The sequence below is a fragment of the Diadema antillarum genome, unplaced genomic scaffold (genome assembly GCF_040938485.1).
Source record: "Diadema antillarum isolate AM-2024a unplaced genomic scaffold, OU_Dant_1.0 seq00001313_RagTag, whole genome shotgun sequence".
Classification (NCBI taxonomy): Eukaryota; Metazoa; Echinodermata; class Echinoidea; order Diadematoida; family Diadematidae; genus Diadema; species Diadema antillarum.
Window position 1 is genome coordinate 40631 of NW_027272086.1, and position 20660 is coordinate 61290.

The 20660-nt window shown below is 39.6% G+C and overlaps 1 protein-coding gene across 1 annotated transcript in view; it reads left to right on the plus strand.

Moving 5' to 3' along the window:
- Positions 1-20660, plus strand: part of LOC139708150 (quinone oxidoreductase-like protein 1) — a 69964-nt gene that overhangs the window by 10971 nt on the left and 38333 nt on the right. Inside the window, exons 4-6 of the mRNA XM_071620126.1 lie at positions 7807-7940; positions 9219-9330; positions 9917-10018. Of these exons, the coding sequence (XP_071476227.1) occupies positions 7807-7940; positions 9219-9330; positions 9917-10018 (348 nt within the window). The remainder of the gene's footprint in view (positions 1-7806; positions 7941-9218; positions 9331-9916; positions 10019-20660) is intronic.

Consider the following 20660-nt stretch of genomic DNA (forward strand, 5'->3'; position numbering starts at 1 on the left):
TTTCGTACAATATTTATCGACGCTGTACAGCGTCGGCTCTGGTACCAAGGTACGAAACCATTATTGCATGATTACTAAGACATGAGAGCACTTTGGGGCGAGTAATTCTCACAGACAACGTACTTTAACCTGAAACACAAACCAAACCAGGTTAAAGTACCTTTCATATAACTAACACTGTGAGACTTACTCGCCCCATAGTGCTCTCATGTCTTAGTAATCATGCAATTAACTGCGACCAGCAGCCCCATACGCATAGCGACCAGCAGTCCCATACGCATAGCGTAATCGGGCTTCGCATTGTAGCATTCAGGATCATGACAGATTTAGTATCGCAGGGTAAGTGTCAACTTAAAATCCCATAAATTCTTCAATTTGAAGACTTACCAATTAAGAAGTATTGAAAACATGCTTCGGGCAACGTTTGGTTCTGCCTATAGTCCCTTTCTGTTCGAATTGATGACTGAATGTGACTCGGTCGACAGGACCTTAGGAGAGCTACATGCAGTACACTGAATACTACAGCCAGTGCCTGCGAACACATCACATGCGCACAAATTTCAAATCCATGAACGGATAAGATGTTTGTGTGCGCATGTGCTGGCCATAGTATCCAGTGTATGTAGTTCTCCCAAGGTCCTCTCGAACGAGTCACATTCAGTCATCAATTCGAACAGAAAGGGACTATTGGCAGAACCAAACGTTGTTCGAAGCCTGTTTTCAATACTTCAACTTAATTGGTAAGTCTTCAAATTGAAGAAATTTTTGGATTTTAAGTTGACATTTACCCGCCATACTAATTCTGTCATGATCCTGAATGCTACAATGCGAAGCCCCATTATGCTGTGCGTATGGGGCTGCTGGTCGCAGTTAGCTATGCGTACAATGGGCTGCACGCTGCTGGTCGCAGTCAGTGGTTTCGTACAATATTTATCGACACTGTACAGCGTCTGCTCTGGTACGAAACCATTATTGCATGATTACTAAGACATGAGAGCACATTGGGGCGAGTAATTCTCACAGACAACGTACTTTAACCCGAAACACAGACCAAGACAAGGAAATTCAGGGAAGCTTTTGAGGTACCAAAACTTTTTATTATCTTTAAGATTGTCATTTTTGTTCCGATTCTAATTACATTCGTAACTTGAACGAAAAATAGTTTCCCTGTATTGGTGTAGCCATTGGTGACACAACATTTGCTCAGCTGCAACAATTGCTCCCGTCTTAATTTCTCCATGGACTTGTAGGGTTGAATAGGGTTTTAGGTTTTATAGTTTGATGTGATTGTGAGGATTAGGATTAGGGTTAGCATATCATGTCTGTTGGTAGAATTTATGATTGGCTTGGTGTGCAGATATTTCATGGGAGCCATTGTTGCAGGAGCAAATGTCGTGGAACCATAGCCAGAACATGCACAGTAGACGCTTGACAAATTTATGATAACTATTACACGGAGGCTGTGTCAGTCATGATGTCAGATGTGCCGATGAGAAATATATACAAAGATAAGTAAAAACGTCCACTGCTGTAATACATGTGTTGCATGTAGTGCCAAGGGACAGCCTTATACCTCGTTTAGAGTCCTCGAAAAGAGGGCACAACCTCTAGAAGTTGCACCATGTTTACCTCAGACGACGTACTCTAAACGGTTACGGCACAAAGCACAAAGCTTGAGTCTGGAGTGAGTCTGGCGTGAATGTCGTTCTAGGCAGCCTAGCACGAGTCCGGCACAACCTCTAAAGGTTGTGCCATGTTTACCGCAGATGAAGGGACTCTCTATTAAAGCGGTCTCGGCATGAACACGGCATGCAGTTCTGGTATAAACCTGCACTGTTTGTGGCAGAGTGTGCATATATATGTGCGCACAAGGAACTGCCCGGCTCTCTCGAGGAGAAACGTGCACCCACCAGTACCGGCTGGTTTCCATAGGAACATATGCCCACCCCTTGCTAGATGACCTGAAAACAAAAACGAAAAGACCTGTTTTTACCCAAAAAAAAACACAGCAAAAAAACGCTTATTTTCGTCTGGCGTGTCCTCCAGATGTCCTCCTAGTACGGGGCTCTAAGTAGGGTATTGATCTCCTAGTGCCCTTCAAAAGTTCTGATGGTGAGGCATATTAAAGGCACCATGTCACAAGATTGTTGTGTGGGCAGAAAAAAAAAAATGTCTGTGATATTCCTATTGCTTTATTTTGTCTCACAGATTGTACTCGGGAATGCATGGAATATTTGTCATGTTTTGTTCCAGAACAATATTTCGAAAAAAGGATCAGGCACCTCCTGGCCCCCCAAACTTGAATAGAGCAGTTTGTTTAGGTCCTCATAGTACAGACCCAATAATGGTCGCGATGGAGGCTGTCAATCTGATCATCCTGATCATATTGTATGTGTGATCAGCCATGGGATGTTTTCTGTATGACGTTACTCGTATCCGGTGTTGTCATGACAAGTAGAGCAGGGAATTCATAAGAGATGCATAGTTCCACGTCTAAAGTGTGTCAATACCCTAAAAAATTAACTTTGTGACATATGGAAGAGCAGTGTTTTAACTCTTTATGTGCCATGGCGTAAACCCACTGTGTGCCACTTTAATATTCTGAAACAACAACATATGTTTACTTTGGGAAAACATTGTTTTTCAAATCGATGTACAAACTCTTATAGATTTTTACCGCCCTGGACATGTAAAGAGCAGAGTTGTAGAGAAAATGGCAAATTTGCTTTGATGTAAATTGTATGACAAATCTTAGGATACCTTTTAAGTGCTCTTCCATGACACAAAGTTCATTTTCAGGTTATGGAGCCACTACAAAGGGGAACTTACCTCAAAATATATGTGTGTGGATTACTGTGAAACGAGGAACATTCGCATGCATTTTAATTTCGCCAATTTCTCGTGAGCCAAGATTTGCGAAATTAAAATGCACACGAAAGTTCTTGTCTACACTATATGCATTGAATGTCAGAGGCAACTCACGAATATTTCATGCCGCGAAAAAAGGCCGTCGGCTCCAATTTGCAAAAATTTCATGCCACAAAAATATCATGTTTTTACAGTAAGTGACAGCAGCAGTATGAGCAGAACATATTGATCAGTGAAGTTAGAGGACAATGAGACAATCCGTTCAAAAAGCAGAGATGCCAAACAATACAATTTAAAGGACAAGTTCACCTTCATAAACATAAGGATTGAGAGAATGTAGCAATATTAGTAGAACACATCATTGAAAGTTTGAGGAAAATTGGACAGTCCGTTCAAAAGTTATGAATTTTTGAAGTTTTTGTGCTGTAACCGCTGGATGAGAAGACTACTGCAGTGTGTGAATAACTTAGATGTCACATGCGTACAACAATATAAGGAAAATATAAAGCGAATTTCACAAAATTTCATCGTTTGCAAAAAGTACACATTCCCCCGACTCGTTACCAACAAATAATATGGGTAATATTATTCCCCCTGCCTTTAGAAAGAGTCAAGTCAAGTGCTCTTTTATTATTCGAAAAAAGTGAAAATATGTTGAATTTTTCTTTACATTTTCTTTATACTGTTGTACGCATATGACTCACAAGCTGTAGTAGTCTCCTCATCCAGCGGTTCCAACACAAAAATTTAAAAAATTCATAACTTTTGCATCGATTGTCCAATTTTCCTCAAACTTTCACTGATGTGTTCTACTAATATTGTTGCATTCTCTCAATCCTTATGTTTATGAAGGTGAACTTGTCCTTTAATAGTTGTGTTTAGTACAATAAACAGAGTGATATACGATAATGCGATATCGCCTCTTGAAAGTACAACTTTTCATCTTTCAAATAAAAAAAAAATGAAGCCCTTATAAACTGCAGAAAACTGGAGAAAATGCTTCATCACATAGAAAGATGTTTTACTAAATTCCAGCAACCACTAAAAAAATGTTGGATGATGAGCCTACATGGACAGGAAATATGTGGATGCTTTACAATTTTCTCATCAATGTTGATGAAGTAGCAACATTTTACTTGCTTGTTCTACGATACCAGGGAAACATTTTTCAGACATTATACTGGCCCAGTGCCAATGGCCTAGTTGTGATGTCAAGATAAGAAGATTTTATTTTCCTCTCAAAAATCTTATTTTTTAACCATATTCCATTAGCTTTTTTTTTAATGTTATGAAGTTGGCATTTCAGAAAATAGTTGGGTTTTTTTTTTTTCATTTTTTTAAAAGTTTCAGTACCAGTATACCACCTTCACTGGATAGAAAGACAACAACAGTTTGTGATGTCACAGTAGGACAAAGAACCCTACAGAAGTGAAAGAACTATAATATGAAATGTATACTTGAGATGTTAGAATATCTTACATAGATTTGCACTATGATACTCAACATTCTTTCCATTGATAACCTGCCAAAGTCTGGGGGATATGTACAGACAACACGATATGCTTTATAGTCACACACAAACCTAATCCCATGCCCAACACAATGGGCACTCACAACAATTTTATTTCATTTTTTCATGTGACATCGTTGGATGAACTTATCGGGGTGACAATTCCAGCTCATCCAAGCCTACACAGACTTTAAAACCTTTAACTGCGCTTTGTTCACCCATTTTTGCAAACACTGGAGTGCTTACTTCGCCTAGTGGCTCATCAGGGCCCCATTTCATAAAAGATATTAGGATGGCAACTCTTGCTGGAATGCCAACTCCCAAAAGCAACAGCCAATCAGGAAGCTGGATTCTTGTCGTTAACATGACAATTGCCATTCCAGTAAGAGTTGCTATCATATCACCTTTTTATGAAATGGGGCCCTATCAGATGTCTGAAAACTAATAGCCAACAAAAAGAGATTACCTAATCCTCCTAATCTCTATTGTGGATCATCATGGCCTCCCTGGTGAACTTTGGGGCACATTTTGTACGCATGAGTGGACTTGCTAACTTTCCATCTAGGTCTAGGACCCCCATTTGCAGTGAGTGAAAAGGCCGGGCTTGGCCCGGACCGAGCCTGGCCTTCCTTTCGCTGTATATGCTCAAAAGGCCAAATGCAGGACCCAAAATGGTCGTGCGTTTGGCCAAGCTCTGGAGGTACAGTAGTCTTGGCCCGGGCTCAGCCTGGGCTCGGCCTTGCCCCCATAAATTTTCTCACTGTAAACACAAACTGGGCCAAATGTGGCTCCAAATTGTGACCCCACAAGTGCAAAGATTGTGACATGATGTCGAAACCTCACATTTAGCAAATTTCTTCGGCCACATGCTATAGAATCATCATCATTACCATCTCAGAACAAGGAAAGGTAGCATTTCCAAACTTTTGTTTAAAGATTTAACTTATCATCGAATCATTGTAACTGTTCTGCATCGTTTCGTTCGTCGTTGTCTGCATTTTTTCATTCTTGTGCATAGAAAACAGATAACCAATAAAAGGAAAGAGCAGCTGTGAGCATGATGTTCGCCCTGTAAAAAAACTGAAGCCCTTTGTTCATCACGAACAGCCCGCGCCAGCGCCTCTACACTATGCTCCGCCGCGCTCCCAAATAATCATTTGTTTCTCAAATACGAACAGAGCGAATTAAACTACAACAAAATATTGAAAGGTTTGAGTTTAGCCCTGGCCGAGCCCTCCACTGTAAATGTACAGAATTGCCGGGCCGAGTACCGCGATTGAGGCTGGGCTCGGCCCAGCCCTGCACTCAAAACAAGGTCTAGGTCAAGTGTGAATGTATTGCTGAATGCCGATGAAAAAGCTTGGCATGTTGAAGCTAAGCACCAGGGCACATACTGTAGAAGGTTAAAGATTATTACACCCCACCCCAGTTTGGTACACGTGCGGTGTATACATGTGGCACTGTGAGCTTCAGGTTGTCACGGGCAGTACACATGCTGTGCCTCACACCTGCCCGATGTTTTAAATACCGAGAATGCGAATCTGAGAATGCTTCCAGCTCTGTTTGTGTGTTTGTTTGTTTATTTGTTTGTTTGTTTGTTTGTTTGTTTGTTTGTTTGTTTCATTTCTATCTGAGAAGATGTCTGGATAGCCCATATTCAGAGCTGGTCTTCCATTGGGTCCAGTTGGTTGTGAGGCGGGACCACTTCACGGCCGTGTTAAACACCCTGCTCTTTGTGATGAATAAATGAATCAGGATCCTTTACGTGCATGAATTGTTACTCTCTCACACACGGCGAGAGACAGAAGTTCAAATTAATGGTACTGATGGCGAGTTGCTTTTATTGCAGCTGATTGACAAATTGTTTAGATTGTTTACATCGACAGTAGTAAACACCAGTTATTCAGTGTTTTAGTAGTAGCCATGATAAAAAATTACGGGCATACATACTCAAACCAAACCTGTGATCATTGTGACATAAAATTGTAATGTGAGATCTGTATCAAGACTTACACATTCACGATGTGGTGAAACATATTTGGCCCAGGCTGTTAAATTTCTGGGAGTATATTTCAAAGTAAAAGCGATTGGATATTCCCTTTGATCAAGTATCAGATATTTGACTGCAGTTTCAACTCAGCCAAAAATATTTTTACAGATGAATGCATGACATGAGGGCAAATCTGGACTTACTCAGGCTTTCAAGGCAATTTTTGGCTCATGCACCTACATTGTACACACCTTGGGTTAACTGTGAATGAAAAAGTTAGTCGTATAACCATGCAGTATGTCAAATCTGTTTTTTTTTTTTAATGTCTTTGCCTCTGTGGGGGCCAGAGGCATTATATTTGATCTTTTGTTCCCCACAAAAAAAAATAAAAAATTCTCTGATTCCGTGAATTTCACGCTGAAGGAATGAAGCGTACCAACAGAGTCAAAGCTTGCATCAGTGGTGCCTTTGACCATGAAAGCATCCATCTGCTTCATTGGTCGAAAGCTGTGCCCCGGGAAACAAGAGGCCTGAATATCAGTTGGAAGTACCATTTAATGAGAGAAATCACAATTTGCACAGAAAAAAAGATAAAATATTGTGAAGTGAGAAATTTATACCATAAAGTTTTCTGCCACAGTGATGTGTACGTATAAGTTGCTTGGCAGTATGCTGCACGCTGTTTCCATTATGATTAAAGAATAGCCCAGGAGGCTGCCTGCATTCTTTGTGTTAGCAGGACTGGAATCAAATACTGTATGTATACGCCAAATTTGTTGCAATGTTGTTATTTTTGCCAATTTTGTGAGTCCGGTGCTATAACTTCATGAATTTAAAAACACACAAAAAATATCAGCTCTGATCCTGAATTGAATATGATGTTCACACATGGATTTTTCTCTTCAGTATTTTACTCCACAATCGCAAATTTTACCACTCACGTAATTGTTGTGAAATCCTGATTCGTGAAAATTTAGACTTGCTAAAGATGTGGCATATACGGTATCAAGTGGCAGTCAAGGAACAGCTATAATCGCAATTTTCCAAATTGAGCAAAAATGGCATTCTGCTTCTGCAATTCTTGCAGTGATGTTTTAAATGGACACATTTTGGCACAGTTGCCTCACTGCTTTCAGCAAAATGTCACGGTATATCTAAAATTGTGATGTTCGCAATCATAGCATGATTTTTCACGAGCAGTGTGAACGGCCCCCTCAGATAAGGTCATCGCGGAGAGCAACCCCCTTCAAGGTGGCCCCTGGTTGGCATATTAACATCGATCCCACGGCAGGTTTTCCACTTCGCCAGTCAGCTTTATGCTTGCTTTCAGAGTGTAACATGTTTTGAAATGTGTTGACTGTTTGATATATTCACTGTGGATCCTCTCATGATGCCCCCCCCCCCCCTTCTTTTTTGTTTCTGTTTGTGTTCTGTGCAGTCAGTAAACCTCCAAAGGTCAGCTACAAGGCAGCGGCAGCATGCATCGGGGAAGGGGTAAAGATGTACACGGCCCTGAGGTACCTGGGCCACGTTTGTGGGGGAGAGACAGTACTCATCATGGATGGAGCTCGGGTAGGGACCCCTTTCACACTTTAAAACTTCTGGTACCTCTTTCAGATTCTCTGCAAAGCATCTGATGTAATGACATAGATCTATCCCTTTCAGACTCTCTGTTGTACGGCCCAAAGTGGGTCACTGGGCACCACTCCCCCACCCCCATCTCCATTTCGATTCCTCTATTCATCTCTTGTCTCTTCATACTGATAATTTAAGGTCTGACATCCATTTTATGGAGCTGTCTGCAATTGTAAAGTGTGACATTTATGATTACTACAGTGCTCAGCAACTTAACTATCACTGATCTGTTGTGTCATATATGACTGCCACCACACAGCTGGCCGCAATTATTACAAGATGGAATAACTTCAAGCCTGTTGATGAAATGGGCCTTTAATAGGGTACTTTGCATTACTTGAGACCTGTTACCATGTTACTGCAAAACCGCAGACGTCAAACATGTTTCTTTTTCAAATCCTGCAAAACAAAGTGACATGGTTGAAAGATAAACAAATATGATAAGAATGAACAAAGCTAATTTTGACATTTCTTATACTTCCTCCTTTTGGGCTTTGGAAGACTAAGGAATTATTTTTATGCCCTGATGTGACATTAGAGCATCACAAATAAATGTTCCAATATGCTGATTCAATTTAGGTGAGACAAAGATAGGCAGTGTACTGTAAAGTTTCAAAAAAAAAAAAATAAGAATGATATAAATAAACATATAGCTGTTGTTGTATCTAGTCATAGAAATATACCAAGTGCCATCTGGTTCATGATTCAGTGGTTGTCTTTGTCAATTTCTATTTCCAATTAGTGCAGAAATGTTACTGAAGGAGTTATTTATGTTAACTTTATAAATAATGATAATTGGCAGTGCTTATATAGCACATAACACATGTTTTAGTGATAATTTGCCTACACGTTATGTGCTCAAAAAAATGGAAAGGAAATACAAAAACATACAATTCCAATGGCAGTGATGGTACCGAGTTTCACGTACACAAATTTTTTTCAAAGCAGACTTGAATCTATTTTTCAGTGATTAGTCGTCGTGTCTGGGGTAAATTATTCCATAGGTTAGGGCATTGAAAGCAAATGTTCATTTTCCATAAAATTGTACAGTAATACCAACTTGAAATGTTGTTTTTGGTATCATTTGAATGGGAGTGAATAGATATTGATGAAGAAAAAAAAAATTCCAGTCAACAATCTCTATTAATTGCTCCTTGTACAGTGTCATGAATCTGTAGTGGTATGTAATGTGACATGTTGATTTTTTTAACTTAGCCTGCAGGCTTTATAGGAGTACAGTTGGCCCAAGAGTGGGGGTCAAAGGTCATTACCACTGCCTCATCAGAGACAGCGAGAATGGTGCTGGAGACTGTCAAACCAGAGATAGGTGGGTATAGGAGAAGTAGAGGGATGAGTTTGGTACCCAGTCTGTGCAATGATTCATTCAATTTTGCCAAATTTTTCATGAAAATCTGAACTCCTTGTCTTAATCTGAAGCTCATCTTTCTCATTCCACTTCTGGCCTTCTTCAGCTGACAAGCAAAAAAACAAAACAAAACAAAAAACAAAGGAAAAAATAGGAAAAGAAAAGAAGGCATTAACTGCTAGAGCAAAGCCAATGCGTCACACTTCAAGGTTTCTATCTATTTCTTTCTAAAGCGGTGACACCTTATGTATTCCTTTGTATGGTGCAAAAATTAAAAAAAAAAGTGTTGGGGCCTGAGCCCCCCTGTTCCGCCAGCCATGAGTTATACGTGTATGCTGTGTGGGTGAGCGTTTAGGTGTTTGTCTGTACGTATTGCTGATTGTATTACAGAAAGTTAGACCTGCAGAACATAGTTATTTATTGGTGGATTCAGGAACATTATTCTGACAGTCATGATGTGCAGTATAATTATGTTTCTGTTATTACATCGACTATCATAGCTACGTTGTTGTTTTTTTCCTCTAAATATTTGTTTTTATTATTCCAGCTCACGTGGTTGATAGGAGTGAGAGGAAAAGATTTGCCATCCTCAATGAGTGCCTGGAGGACACCGGAGGACTGGGTGTGGACTGCATCATTGATGATGGAGGTAGGAGATACCAGGGTGTGGCCCTTCATCCCAGGATTCTTAACGGTGCATAGTCCCGGTAGTGCAGAGGTAGTGTTGATGATACTGCCAATCACGTTAGCATTGATATGAAGATTATCAAAGTTGAGCTGTCATCAAGAGTAAAGTGCGTACATGTAGGTGTTGCTAAGTAACGTTGCCTTCGTTGTCTTCTTTGCACATCACGCAGTCTGTAGTAATGCCAGGGCGCGTGCATATGTGCTTGTTATTATGACATCACAAAAGAAGTTTGCTAAAGCTGTCATCCCCCTCAGCCGAATCATGAGCCGAACTGTGATCGGACCACTGACTACAGTGAATCGGACTTCTTCGGACTCGGGGAAGTGGGCCAAAGCGTAAGCGCTAAAGAGGAGTCGATAGCGTAGGTCTCTATAGGAGACTTGCGCCGTGCGCCCGCGTACGCATTTGACTAAAACACCGGGACCATGCACCTTCAAATGTAACAACCCTATGTGTGCTTTGAGTCACACATTGTGCTGTTCCAAGAGCATTAAGTGCTAAACTTGAAAAAATCAGACCCATGTCCTTGACGCAATCCACACTTCTCTGTTTAATACCACTTAAAGGCATAATTTACCATTTGCAGATGAAACAAAAACCCTGCATTAGTGCTTTAAATTGTTCTAAAATGTGAGTTAGGAATAGAAACAACCACTGTAAAAATGTGAATCCGTATAATGGATGTCAAGTGTTGTTAAATACACAAAATATAAACAATAGTTATAATAAAAATGTTTCCAGACTAAAGCGTATACAGTTACGGTTTATTGAGAAAAACACTGATATCTCCTTATATTTTAGGCTTTATTGCAAAAAGTTTTTTTTTTTATGGTAGGATGTTTTATGACAGAACAGACCTACACATATGAATCAAATGTGATATCTTTAACATTTTTTAAATCACTGCTCCCAAAGGTAAACTGGACCTTTAACCAAATCATTGGTAAGATGTTATAGTTTTGGGCCCTTAGATTGCTTTTAGACAGTTCAATCATATTGAAAGCTATCGATGTGAAAATCTGATTCCAATTTTGTGGGGACGTGACATCCAGCATCACAAAACCAACAAAAAGTCACCATATGTGGATTTTTAGTTATGAGGAGCAGATTTTGAAAGAACAGATTTAAATCTTTGAATTGATACATAACTCAATTCAAATGGACTCTCATAACCTATCAAATAATGAAAATAAAGCACACATGCTGGAAAAGTCTGTACTGAGAAAGGAGGTTCTGAAGTGTATAAGGTCTGTTCAAGCTCCTAATCTTGTACCAGGCTGTGCTCCTTGCAATGCTGTGAAATTCCATGGCAACAACAATGAAGGGATTATCAGATTAAGCTGTACTTGATCATGCTCTATTAACACATTCTATCCATGACTTCATGCTCTATTAACACATTCTATCCATAACTGATAAAGATTTCAAAGCAGTAGCATTAGCCTGTACGAAATCATCAGAGTTGAAAGTAACGAGTGTGTAAAGGGTTTTCAAGAAATGAAAAGGGGACTTTAAGACACACCTAATAACACAATTCTACACAAAAAAGGTGTACAGGAAAAAACTGCTAAAACACAATTCCCCATTCATTTTGTGATCCAAAATTTTACACTTATAAAGAAGAAGTATTGCTCTTTCAGAAACTAGGAGACACTCATTATTGACTATTTTGACCGTTTTGACCTACTTTGAGTACCCACGCAAAATCAGTGAGTGTGACTTTTTGTTGGTTTTGTGATGCACGTTCACGTATCAGTGGCAGATCCAGAGGGGGCGCAAGAGGCGCATGCCCCCCCCCCCCTTTATTTATTGTTAAAAACAAAAGAAATAAAAAGAAAAAAATGAAATGAAACTCGGAAGTGGCACCAGAAATATTAGTTGCACCCCCCCCCCCTTTACAGAATTCCTGGATCCGCCCCTGCATATGGGACCAAAAAATAAATAAATAAATAAATTCTGCGTTTGGGTAAGCCTGCAGAAATTATTGCATGGTAACTTCCATGTAAATGTGGTTAGACAGGCTTCATGCAGCACAACAATAGGCGAAGTACTCGATAGCCTGACTGGCTTTATTACTATAGATTCATTCTCAATTTGTCAGTTTGCCACAGGTAGTAGTACTGAAATCACATGAGCAAGATTTAATGGCTTTTTTGCAATGAGAATTCTCACTACAAAAATCACAATTGCAAAGTTCAAGCAAATTTCTTGAAATCATTCTCCCGTGAGTTACTTTTCTCCATGATTTTTTTTTTCCTCCTTCCCGTGGCCTTGTTTGGGCACAGAAGCTTGGCAACCGAGTCAAAAGATTTCTAACATGGTGCAGTTCCATTTATTTTCAGTGTGGATGACCTTATTTTAGAGATACAAGATGTAGTTGTGGCCCATTTCCATCATGTTGAATGGATCTTGTATCCAAGCGTGAATGATATGTTATGCTCCGGTATGGAGATCTTCCCTTTGGATAATGCACCATCCATTCAAGATTGGTGCTTGATATAATAACCTCTTAATAAAGTAACCTCCAAAGCTCCACATATTGTCAGAAAATTTCAAGCGTACTGGTTCCAAGTGTGAATGATGCTTTGTGTGCAGGTGTGAATATTTTCTTTTGCAGATAATCCCTATGCTCATTCAAGATGGAAGCTTAAAGAGATAGTATAGTATTGGTTGAGAGGAGGATTCAGCTTTCAACTTTTTTGTGAGATACACACACTCTATGAAATGTTGAAGGGCATACTATTCTGAGAGGAATCCAAAGTTTATTTGATGAAAATTGGTTTTGAAATGGCTGAGATATCCAAAACCAATTAAAGCCAAGTAATCCAAATGAAAGGTGGATCCCACCTTTCATTAGGATTGCTCTGTTTTTGATATCTCAGCCATTTCAAATTTAAGCCAATTTTCATTAAATAGACTTTGAATTCCTCTTAGAACTATTATGCTCTTTCATATATCGTAAGAGGTTTCTCATTATCTAAAAAAAAAATCAGCATCAAAAACCATGTGAAACCTGAAGCCCATCTCAACTAAAGCTATGCCAACCTCTCGGCTTAAAAAAAAAAAAAAAAAAAAATGAGCTCAGTACCTACTTCCCTCTCCAGGCTCATACACGTTTTCAGTGAAAAACGTACATTATTTGTGACCCGCTACAACAAAAAGGTCCTAAAGGTCCGCAAGGTTGAAGCCGCGAAAATCAAGTTTGAAGTCAGAGCATTAAAATTGGTCAAAACTTACGATTTTCTGATTTTGATATATTATTGGAGTCTAACATGTCTTCTATCATCTGTCGAAATTTTGAAGCAAAATGATCAAAGGAAAGAGTAAGAAATAGCGTTTTGCTGAGCCATGTTTTTTTGCGTTTCAACGGTGCAGAAACTGGTTCGAAAATTTGGATTGAGCGCCACAGATAGGCTTCGCCCCTAACAACGACCAGCGTGATCTCATTGGGCAGTTTGCTGCTTGCTGCTAACCAAAGCGTGAAGCTCGCACACTGCCCAGTCGACTGGTGCGTGCGGGCGTGGTGCGCTATGCTTAGCCGCTTCTCACATCGTGGTCACTGATTGGTTGGTGAGGAGACCGCCGACGCTGATGTGCTTGAATGAACTCTTCGGGGGTTGCTAGGGCTTACCTTCTATTGTCCAGAGGTGAAAACTGACTTGCGTGTCCCTTGATCGCGATTGCGTCGAAAGGAAGACTTTTAGGGCGCTTTTCTCGAAACAGTGACATCGATATCTCCGCAGCCGATTATTTTTATAAAATGTGTTACATATCAATTTAAAGCAGAAAGATTAGGGGATTATATCATGCAATTTTCAAATAATTGACCTCGCCTGACTTTAGGATCATTTTGTTGTAGCGGGTCACATTTGGTATTATGAACATTATTTCAGAATGTGCAATGCAAATGCATCGCATAGTACCTTGTGAAATATATCGCTAATACTATGGTATTTATAGGGCAGTAATTCAAGCTTTGCATGAAATATGCAAGCTAGTTTTCGGTGTGAATCGTGTAATGCGATATCACCCACCGCACTGCACGGATACACCTGCTGTCTTCCCCAAAAGGAGATATGCATAGACACAGTGCTTATCTCAAAGATGCATAGGTACTTTCATGCCAGAAATACCGTGGTATTGTAGTGGTAAATGAAAACAGTACCATCTGAAACAACACGGTATCTGATACGGTGGTACATGTAGTATGCCAGTGAGAACTGTGGTAAACAAAATACTGTGATATTTAATGCTACGGTAATTCTATTGAAAAATGCACCTTCTGTCAACCTGTCTTAATGTCGATGGATGTTTACGTTTTATGTACGACACGTGCAACCGACCTTGAACTCCACAAACAATGCTGCAAGCTCTCCGTAGCCCGGCAGAAATATGTGGGCTTTCGTTTTCCTTTACTTCTTTCTTTTTTTTCTTTCCCTTTATGTCTCTTGTGACAGCTCTTGAAATGGTATGAAGTTTTGTTTGTGAGTATTGTCTGATGTGGAGCAGGTTGTCTTTTTACTTGTGTTGTGGGTGTGTTTGATTTCTCTTCTTTTGTACCGTGACAAGTCATGTTTGAAAGCAAGCGGAACCTTGGAGTGTAAAGTGCGTGAATGCCTTCGACAGCGCACTGTCAGTCTGATTGAGTGAAGAGTGGTTCTGTTGATAAATGAATACCATACAGTATGTCCCCAAAAAATACAATCTGATTTCCACATTGATAACTTTCAATATGATTAAACTGCCTAAATGCTATTTCAGGGTCTAAAAATATAACATCTTTAATAGACCTACATGTATATTTTGCAGAAAACCCCATTTAATTTGGTTATAAAGTGGTCACAGAGAAATGTGGATCGTCATAAAGCAGGTGGTGGGTCTGATTCTTCCAAGTTTAGCACTTCGGTGCTCTTAGAGCTGCATATTAATGTGTGAACACAATATTGACAGAACTTGGAGGGAAGGGATTCCTGACATGCTCTACAAAGATCCTAATTTCTTTTTGACCACTGAAGCAAATCAGATGGGGTTTTCTGTACAAAGATGTGGGTAATAAGGAAATTGTATTTGGATTGATTCTCTATTTTTAGCTCACCTGAGCCAAAGGCTCAAGTGAGCTATTGCGATCGCCCTTCGTCCGGCGTCCGTCGTCCGTCGTCCGTCGTGCGTCGTGCGTCGTGCGTAAACTTTTTACATTTTCATCTTCTTCTTGAAAACCCCATGACCGATTTTCATCAAACTTGGCAGGTAGCATCCCTAGGGGGTTAGGAACTCAATTTGTTAAAATGGGCACCATGCCCCACCCAGGGGGCCCCCAGGGGGGCCCAAACCCCCCAAAATTAAGGAATCTGTAAAAATCTTCTTCTCTAGAACCAGAAGTGATAGAGCTAAGTTAATACTATGACTTAGTACATTGATGACTGTAGTTTCAAGTTTGTTCATGGCAGAATCAGGGGTGCCCCCCTTGGGACCCAGGGGAGGGGGGTGGGGGAGGGTTCTAATGGGGCCTAAATTGTACATTTTCATCTTCTTCTTGAGAACTCCATGACCCATTTTCACCAAACTTGGCAGGTAGCATCCCTAGGGGGTTAGGATCTCAATTTGTTAAAATAGGCACCATGCCCCGCCCAGGGGGCCCCCAGGGGGCACAAACCCCCCAAATGAAGGAATCTTTAAAAATCTTCTCTAGAATCAGAAGTTATAGAGCTGAGATAATACTATGAGTGAGTACATTAATGACTGTAGTTTCAAGTTTGTTCATAGGAGATCCAGGGGTGCCCCTCTTGGGGGTAGGGGGGGGGGGGGGTGGTTGGAAGGGTCCAAATGGGGGCCTGAATTGTACATTTTCATCTTCTTCCTGAAAACCTCATGATGGATTTTTGTCAAACTTGGCAGGTAGCATCCCTAGGTGGTCAGGATCTCAATTTATCAAACTGGGCACCATGCCCCACCCAGAGGGCCCCAGGGGGCCCCAATTCCCCCAAATTAAGGAATCTTGAAAAAATTGGGCCCTTATTGTACATTTTCATCTTCCACTTGAGAATGCCTCGTCAAATTTTGGTAGAGCTGTGAATAATTTAGATTAGTGACTGCGTGAAAGGTGAACTTGCGATACTCAGGTGAGCGCTAGACCCGCGGGTCTCTTGTTTAAGTTATCATTGCAGAGGGTCCCATTTTGTTTTTGTTTTTTTGTTTGTTTTTTTTTTGGGGGGGGGAACCTGTGGTATATTGGAACTGACTGACAACTTGCCCTTTATTGCTGGTAATACACACCAATTATTCAGTGCTTTTGAGTAATATATTAAACCATGATAAAAATTATGTGCATACATACTCGGGAGGAATTTGAATTGATAGCTTCCTGATTATCGGACAGGTGTCATAGCCACTAGACTATACCAAGCAATATAGAATAGAATAGTAATAAAGAATAATTAATTTGAATACTAACTATTTCTACAATGTGTGATATATGTTTGGTTATCTACATTATGTATGTTTGTCAGAGTCAAATAATTTTTATGCTGTTGCTATTGAATGATAGCAATTTAACATCAGGTTTCCCCTTTGTAATCTGATGTTTTCTTCATTTCTTGAGGGTAAATGCTATAACTCATTAATACTTGCAACTGATAAACCACCAGAAACAATTAAGTTCCAGTATGTGTTTTTGTATCAGTTTAGCCTCTACGTCAAATTCGGTTGCACGCAATGATGGCAAATACCGGTACTTCATTCAAAATTGATCAAGCATTACTAGCGTCTCTCACCTGTTCACATTCCAGTTTGCCAAACTATTTCAGGTTGAAGATGAATTGCATTGAGCGAAATGTATCTTCAAACAAACCTGTATGGATGTACATGGCACATTTGGGGCTACACATTCAATGATTTTCCTGGTGCTGTGTTGCACATTGCAGTGCATGCTTTTTCAAACTTGCTGCACAATAGGCACAGTCATACTGGCAAAAGATTGAGAAGTTTAAGATCGTGAAGTCTTCACGATCTTTGGTCGTGCAGTTACACTGGCAAAAGATCGAGAAGTTTGGCTGGAGCGGCACAGGGGGAAAATATCCCTAATTGGAGTGCGAAGTTTAGGGGGAAGTTTTGCGGAATGTTTTACGGGAAATTTGCAGTCACCTTGGCAAAACTTTGAGATCTTGAAGATCGCATTCTTAAACTTCTCGATCCTGTGTCAGTCTGACCGCTCCTAAAGAGTGAGTTGTTCACTACCCTTTGTCCATGCACTCGTTTACATGCTTTAAAGTGCCACATCACACCATCTGCAAGTTGACTTTTGATTATTAAAATGAACTATGCAATGCAAGTGCATGTTTACTTGCATTGACTCATGATACCCTCTATATCATTTACATGTATCTGGCAATATATCTGAATACATGACATATATTTACAGAGACTCCAACTCTCCCATTTTCGACGGGCGATTTCCCGCCGAAATTTTTGCAAAATCTCCCTTCCTCCCGCTTGAGATTTAATTTCTCCTGCCCTGTCTCTGTGTCTCCCGTTGGAAAGGATTTCTCACATATTGCTACCGTATGTTGAAAAAATAAGCCTTAGATAGCACCAGAGAGCATCTAGAACCCTAGGAACTTTGTGCTTCGCACACATCAACTTGGAGTCTCCCGTTTGCTAGGGATTTCAGGCGGGAGAATCTCCAGATCAGAAGGTGTTTGGGGTTGGAGTCTCTGTATTTATGACAAGTTTTCTACTACTTTTCTTCAGATTACTCAGATATATCTGCAGAGAAACCTGCCAGACCAAGATTCTGTCAATGACACAATCTGTCAGTTATTGTTTAAGTACTATTACGTGGTGAACAAAAGACAATTGAATGTGCTTTCCCCGTGACCTTGCATAACTTGGATGTTTGCCTGCAATGTGTTTTGTTGAGAGGAAAAGGACCATTTCAATGTCTTTTGTTAATTGTAGATAGTACTTTAACAATGATTGACAGACGATGTCACTGACTTTGATGGTTTTATGTGGGCTTAAAGGGATGGTATATTGATTGAGATGACGATTCAGCCTTAAACTTTTTGCAAGATGCTGTAATAGAAACCACTTTATGACTTTGAATGTGGGTAATTCCATGAAGTTGGGGCAGTGTCCATGTAGCATCGTGATATTTGAAAAATACATTTCAGCATAACTCAATATCAATTATGCTATACATTTATTGTTTGTAGGCTTTACATTTGCATTGAGGCCACACATTTTCCTGGAAATTTTGTGCCATTCAGACTCAATTTTGATGAAGTTATTAAACAGTATGTAACGGTGTCCTGTAGCATAGTGACGTGTCCATGTAGCATCGTGATATTTTAAAATTTGGTCCTAAGAGACAAATTATGGCAATTAAGCTTGACCAAAATTTGATGCAATATGCATATTTACCAGATTAGTCAGATAGCTAAATATCTCAAATTTCCTGTACACAGTTTTGATTTTAAAAGAAAATTACAAAATGTATCACGATGCTACGCGGTGTCCTTTTTTGTGACATTTGGTGGACACCGCGTAGCATAGTGACACATTGTGTAATTTTCTTGTAAAAGTAAAACTGTAGAAAGGAGAGTTCAAGATATTTAGCTATCTGACTAATCTAGTAATTATGCATATTATATCAAATTTTGGTCAAGCTAATTGCATTAATTTGTCTTTTAGGACCAGATTTTAACTATCACGATGCTACATGGACACGTCACGATGCTACAGGACACCGTTACATTTTTTTAAAATAACTTCATCAAAATTGAGTCTGAATGGCACAAAATTTCCACGAAAATGTATGGTCTCAATACAAATGTAAAGCCTATAAACAATATATGTATAGCATAATTAGTATTGAGTTATGCTAAAATGTCACACTTTGTGCCCCAACTTCACGGAATTACCCATGTAATTTTAAGAGGAATTCAAAGTTTATTTGATGAATGTCGGTTTTGAATTGGCAGATATATCCAAAATGAATTAAACAAGACCATTTTGATATTTAAAAGTTTGGTCCCGCCTTTTGTTAGGATTGCTTTGTGTTGGATATCTCAGTCAATATTCAACAAATTAGCGTTGAATTTCTCTTCTAATTATATATATGTTCTTTCATATTTCATAAGAGGTTTCTCATTATCTTAAAAAATTATCATAAAAAAGCAGTGGAAATCTGTAGCCCCATCTCAACCAAAACTGCACCCAATTCCTTTAAAAGAATCTTGTGAGTTGATTGCCTATCCTTTGCCCTGCTAATTTGAATGTACATTGTCACCCCTATTAAAAGCATAGTAGCATGTCACTATAACTCACCAGTTTAAGGCCTCTTTTTGATTACTCATTATTTTGAATTCTGTATGTTCTTTACCTCCTTCACTTTCTCTTCCTTTCACGCCTAGAGCACTCTACAGAGTGGATTTGGTGCTATATAAATCATATCAATTATTATTTATTATTATTTCTTTGAAAGCAGGGGAAACTCCCAAATCCTGTAACCTTTTGTGTTTTAGGTCTGAAATAATGAAGCCATCATCATCACCTGATTTCTTTTACTCCATTGATCTGAACTTAATTGATTGTGATATATGAAATTTCTCTTGGAGCTCTTGGTTGCTGGATGGCTAAGAGTACTTGTCAATATTGGAGTCCTATTCCATTGAACTGCCCCCACCCCCCAAAAAAACAACAACAACAAACAAACAAACAAACAAACAACCTATATTGTATTTACCACAATGTACAGGGATATGGTTTAATGAATCTAAAAATGTATAGTACTGCAATATCTTCACCACGTACACACATAGTAAAATCATCCATAAATTCCAAAAGATATCAGATATGGCTTGAAAAAGCTTATCATTCTCTGAAATACATAGTGTAGGGCCTACACATCTAGATGAAATGAATCATTTGAAGAAAGAAGTACAATGTACCAGATGACAGTATTGCACAATCTTCTTTTGCCCCTAGCAGTGAGGCTGTACAGATTCGTTATTCAAACTTTTGAACAAATAGAGATAAAAAAATTTACATTAGTTGTTAAAGGGAAACTTTACTTGAAGGAAGGAGTTACTTAATGAGTTACTTTAATACTGAGGGCAGACTGATTTTGCTACAACATACATTTCCCATAGGCACCTGTCAGAGTATACTCGGGACTCATCCGGGTTAAAGGTGCATAGTCCCAGTAGTGCAGAGGGCGCTGTTGTTGATACTGCCTATCACCGATAGCATTGATACGAAGATTACCGAAGTTGAGCTGTCATCAAGAGTAAAGCGCGTAGGTGTTGCTAAGTAACATTGCCTTCGTTGTCTTTTCTGCGCATCGCACAGTGTGTAGCAATGCCAGGGTGCGTGCATATATGCTTCTTATTATGACATCACAAAAGAAGTGTGCTAAAGCTGTCATCCCCCTCAGCTGAATCATGAGCCGAACTGTGATCGGACCACTGACCACAGTGGATTGGACTTTTTATGACTCGGGGGAAAGTGGGCCACAGCAAAAGCGGTAAATAGGAGTCGATAGCATAGGTTTCTATAGGAAACTTGCGCCGTGCGCCCGCGTACACATTTGACTAGAACACCAGGA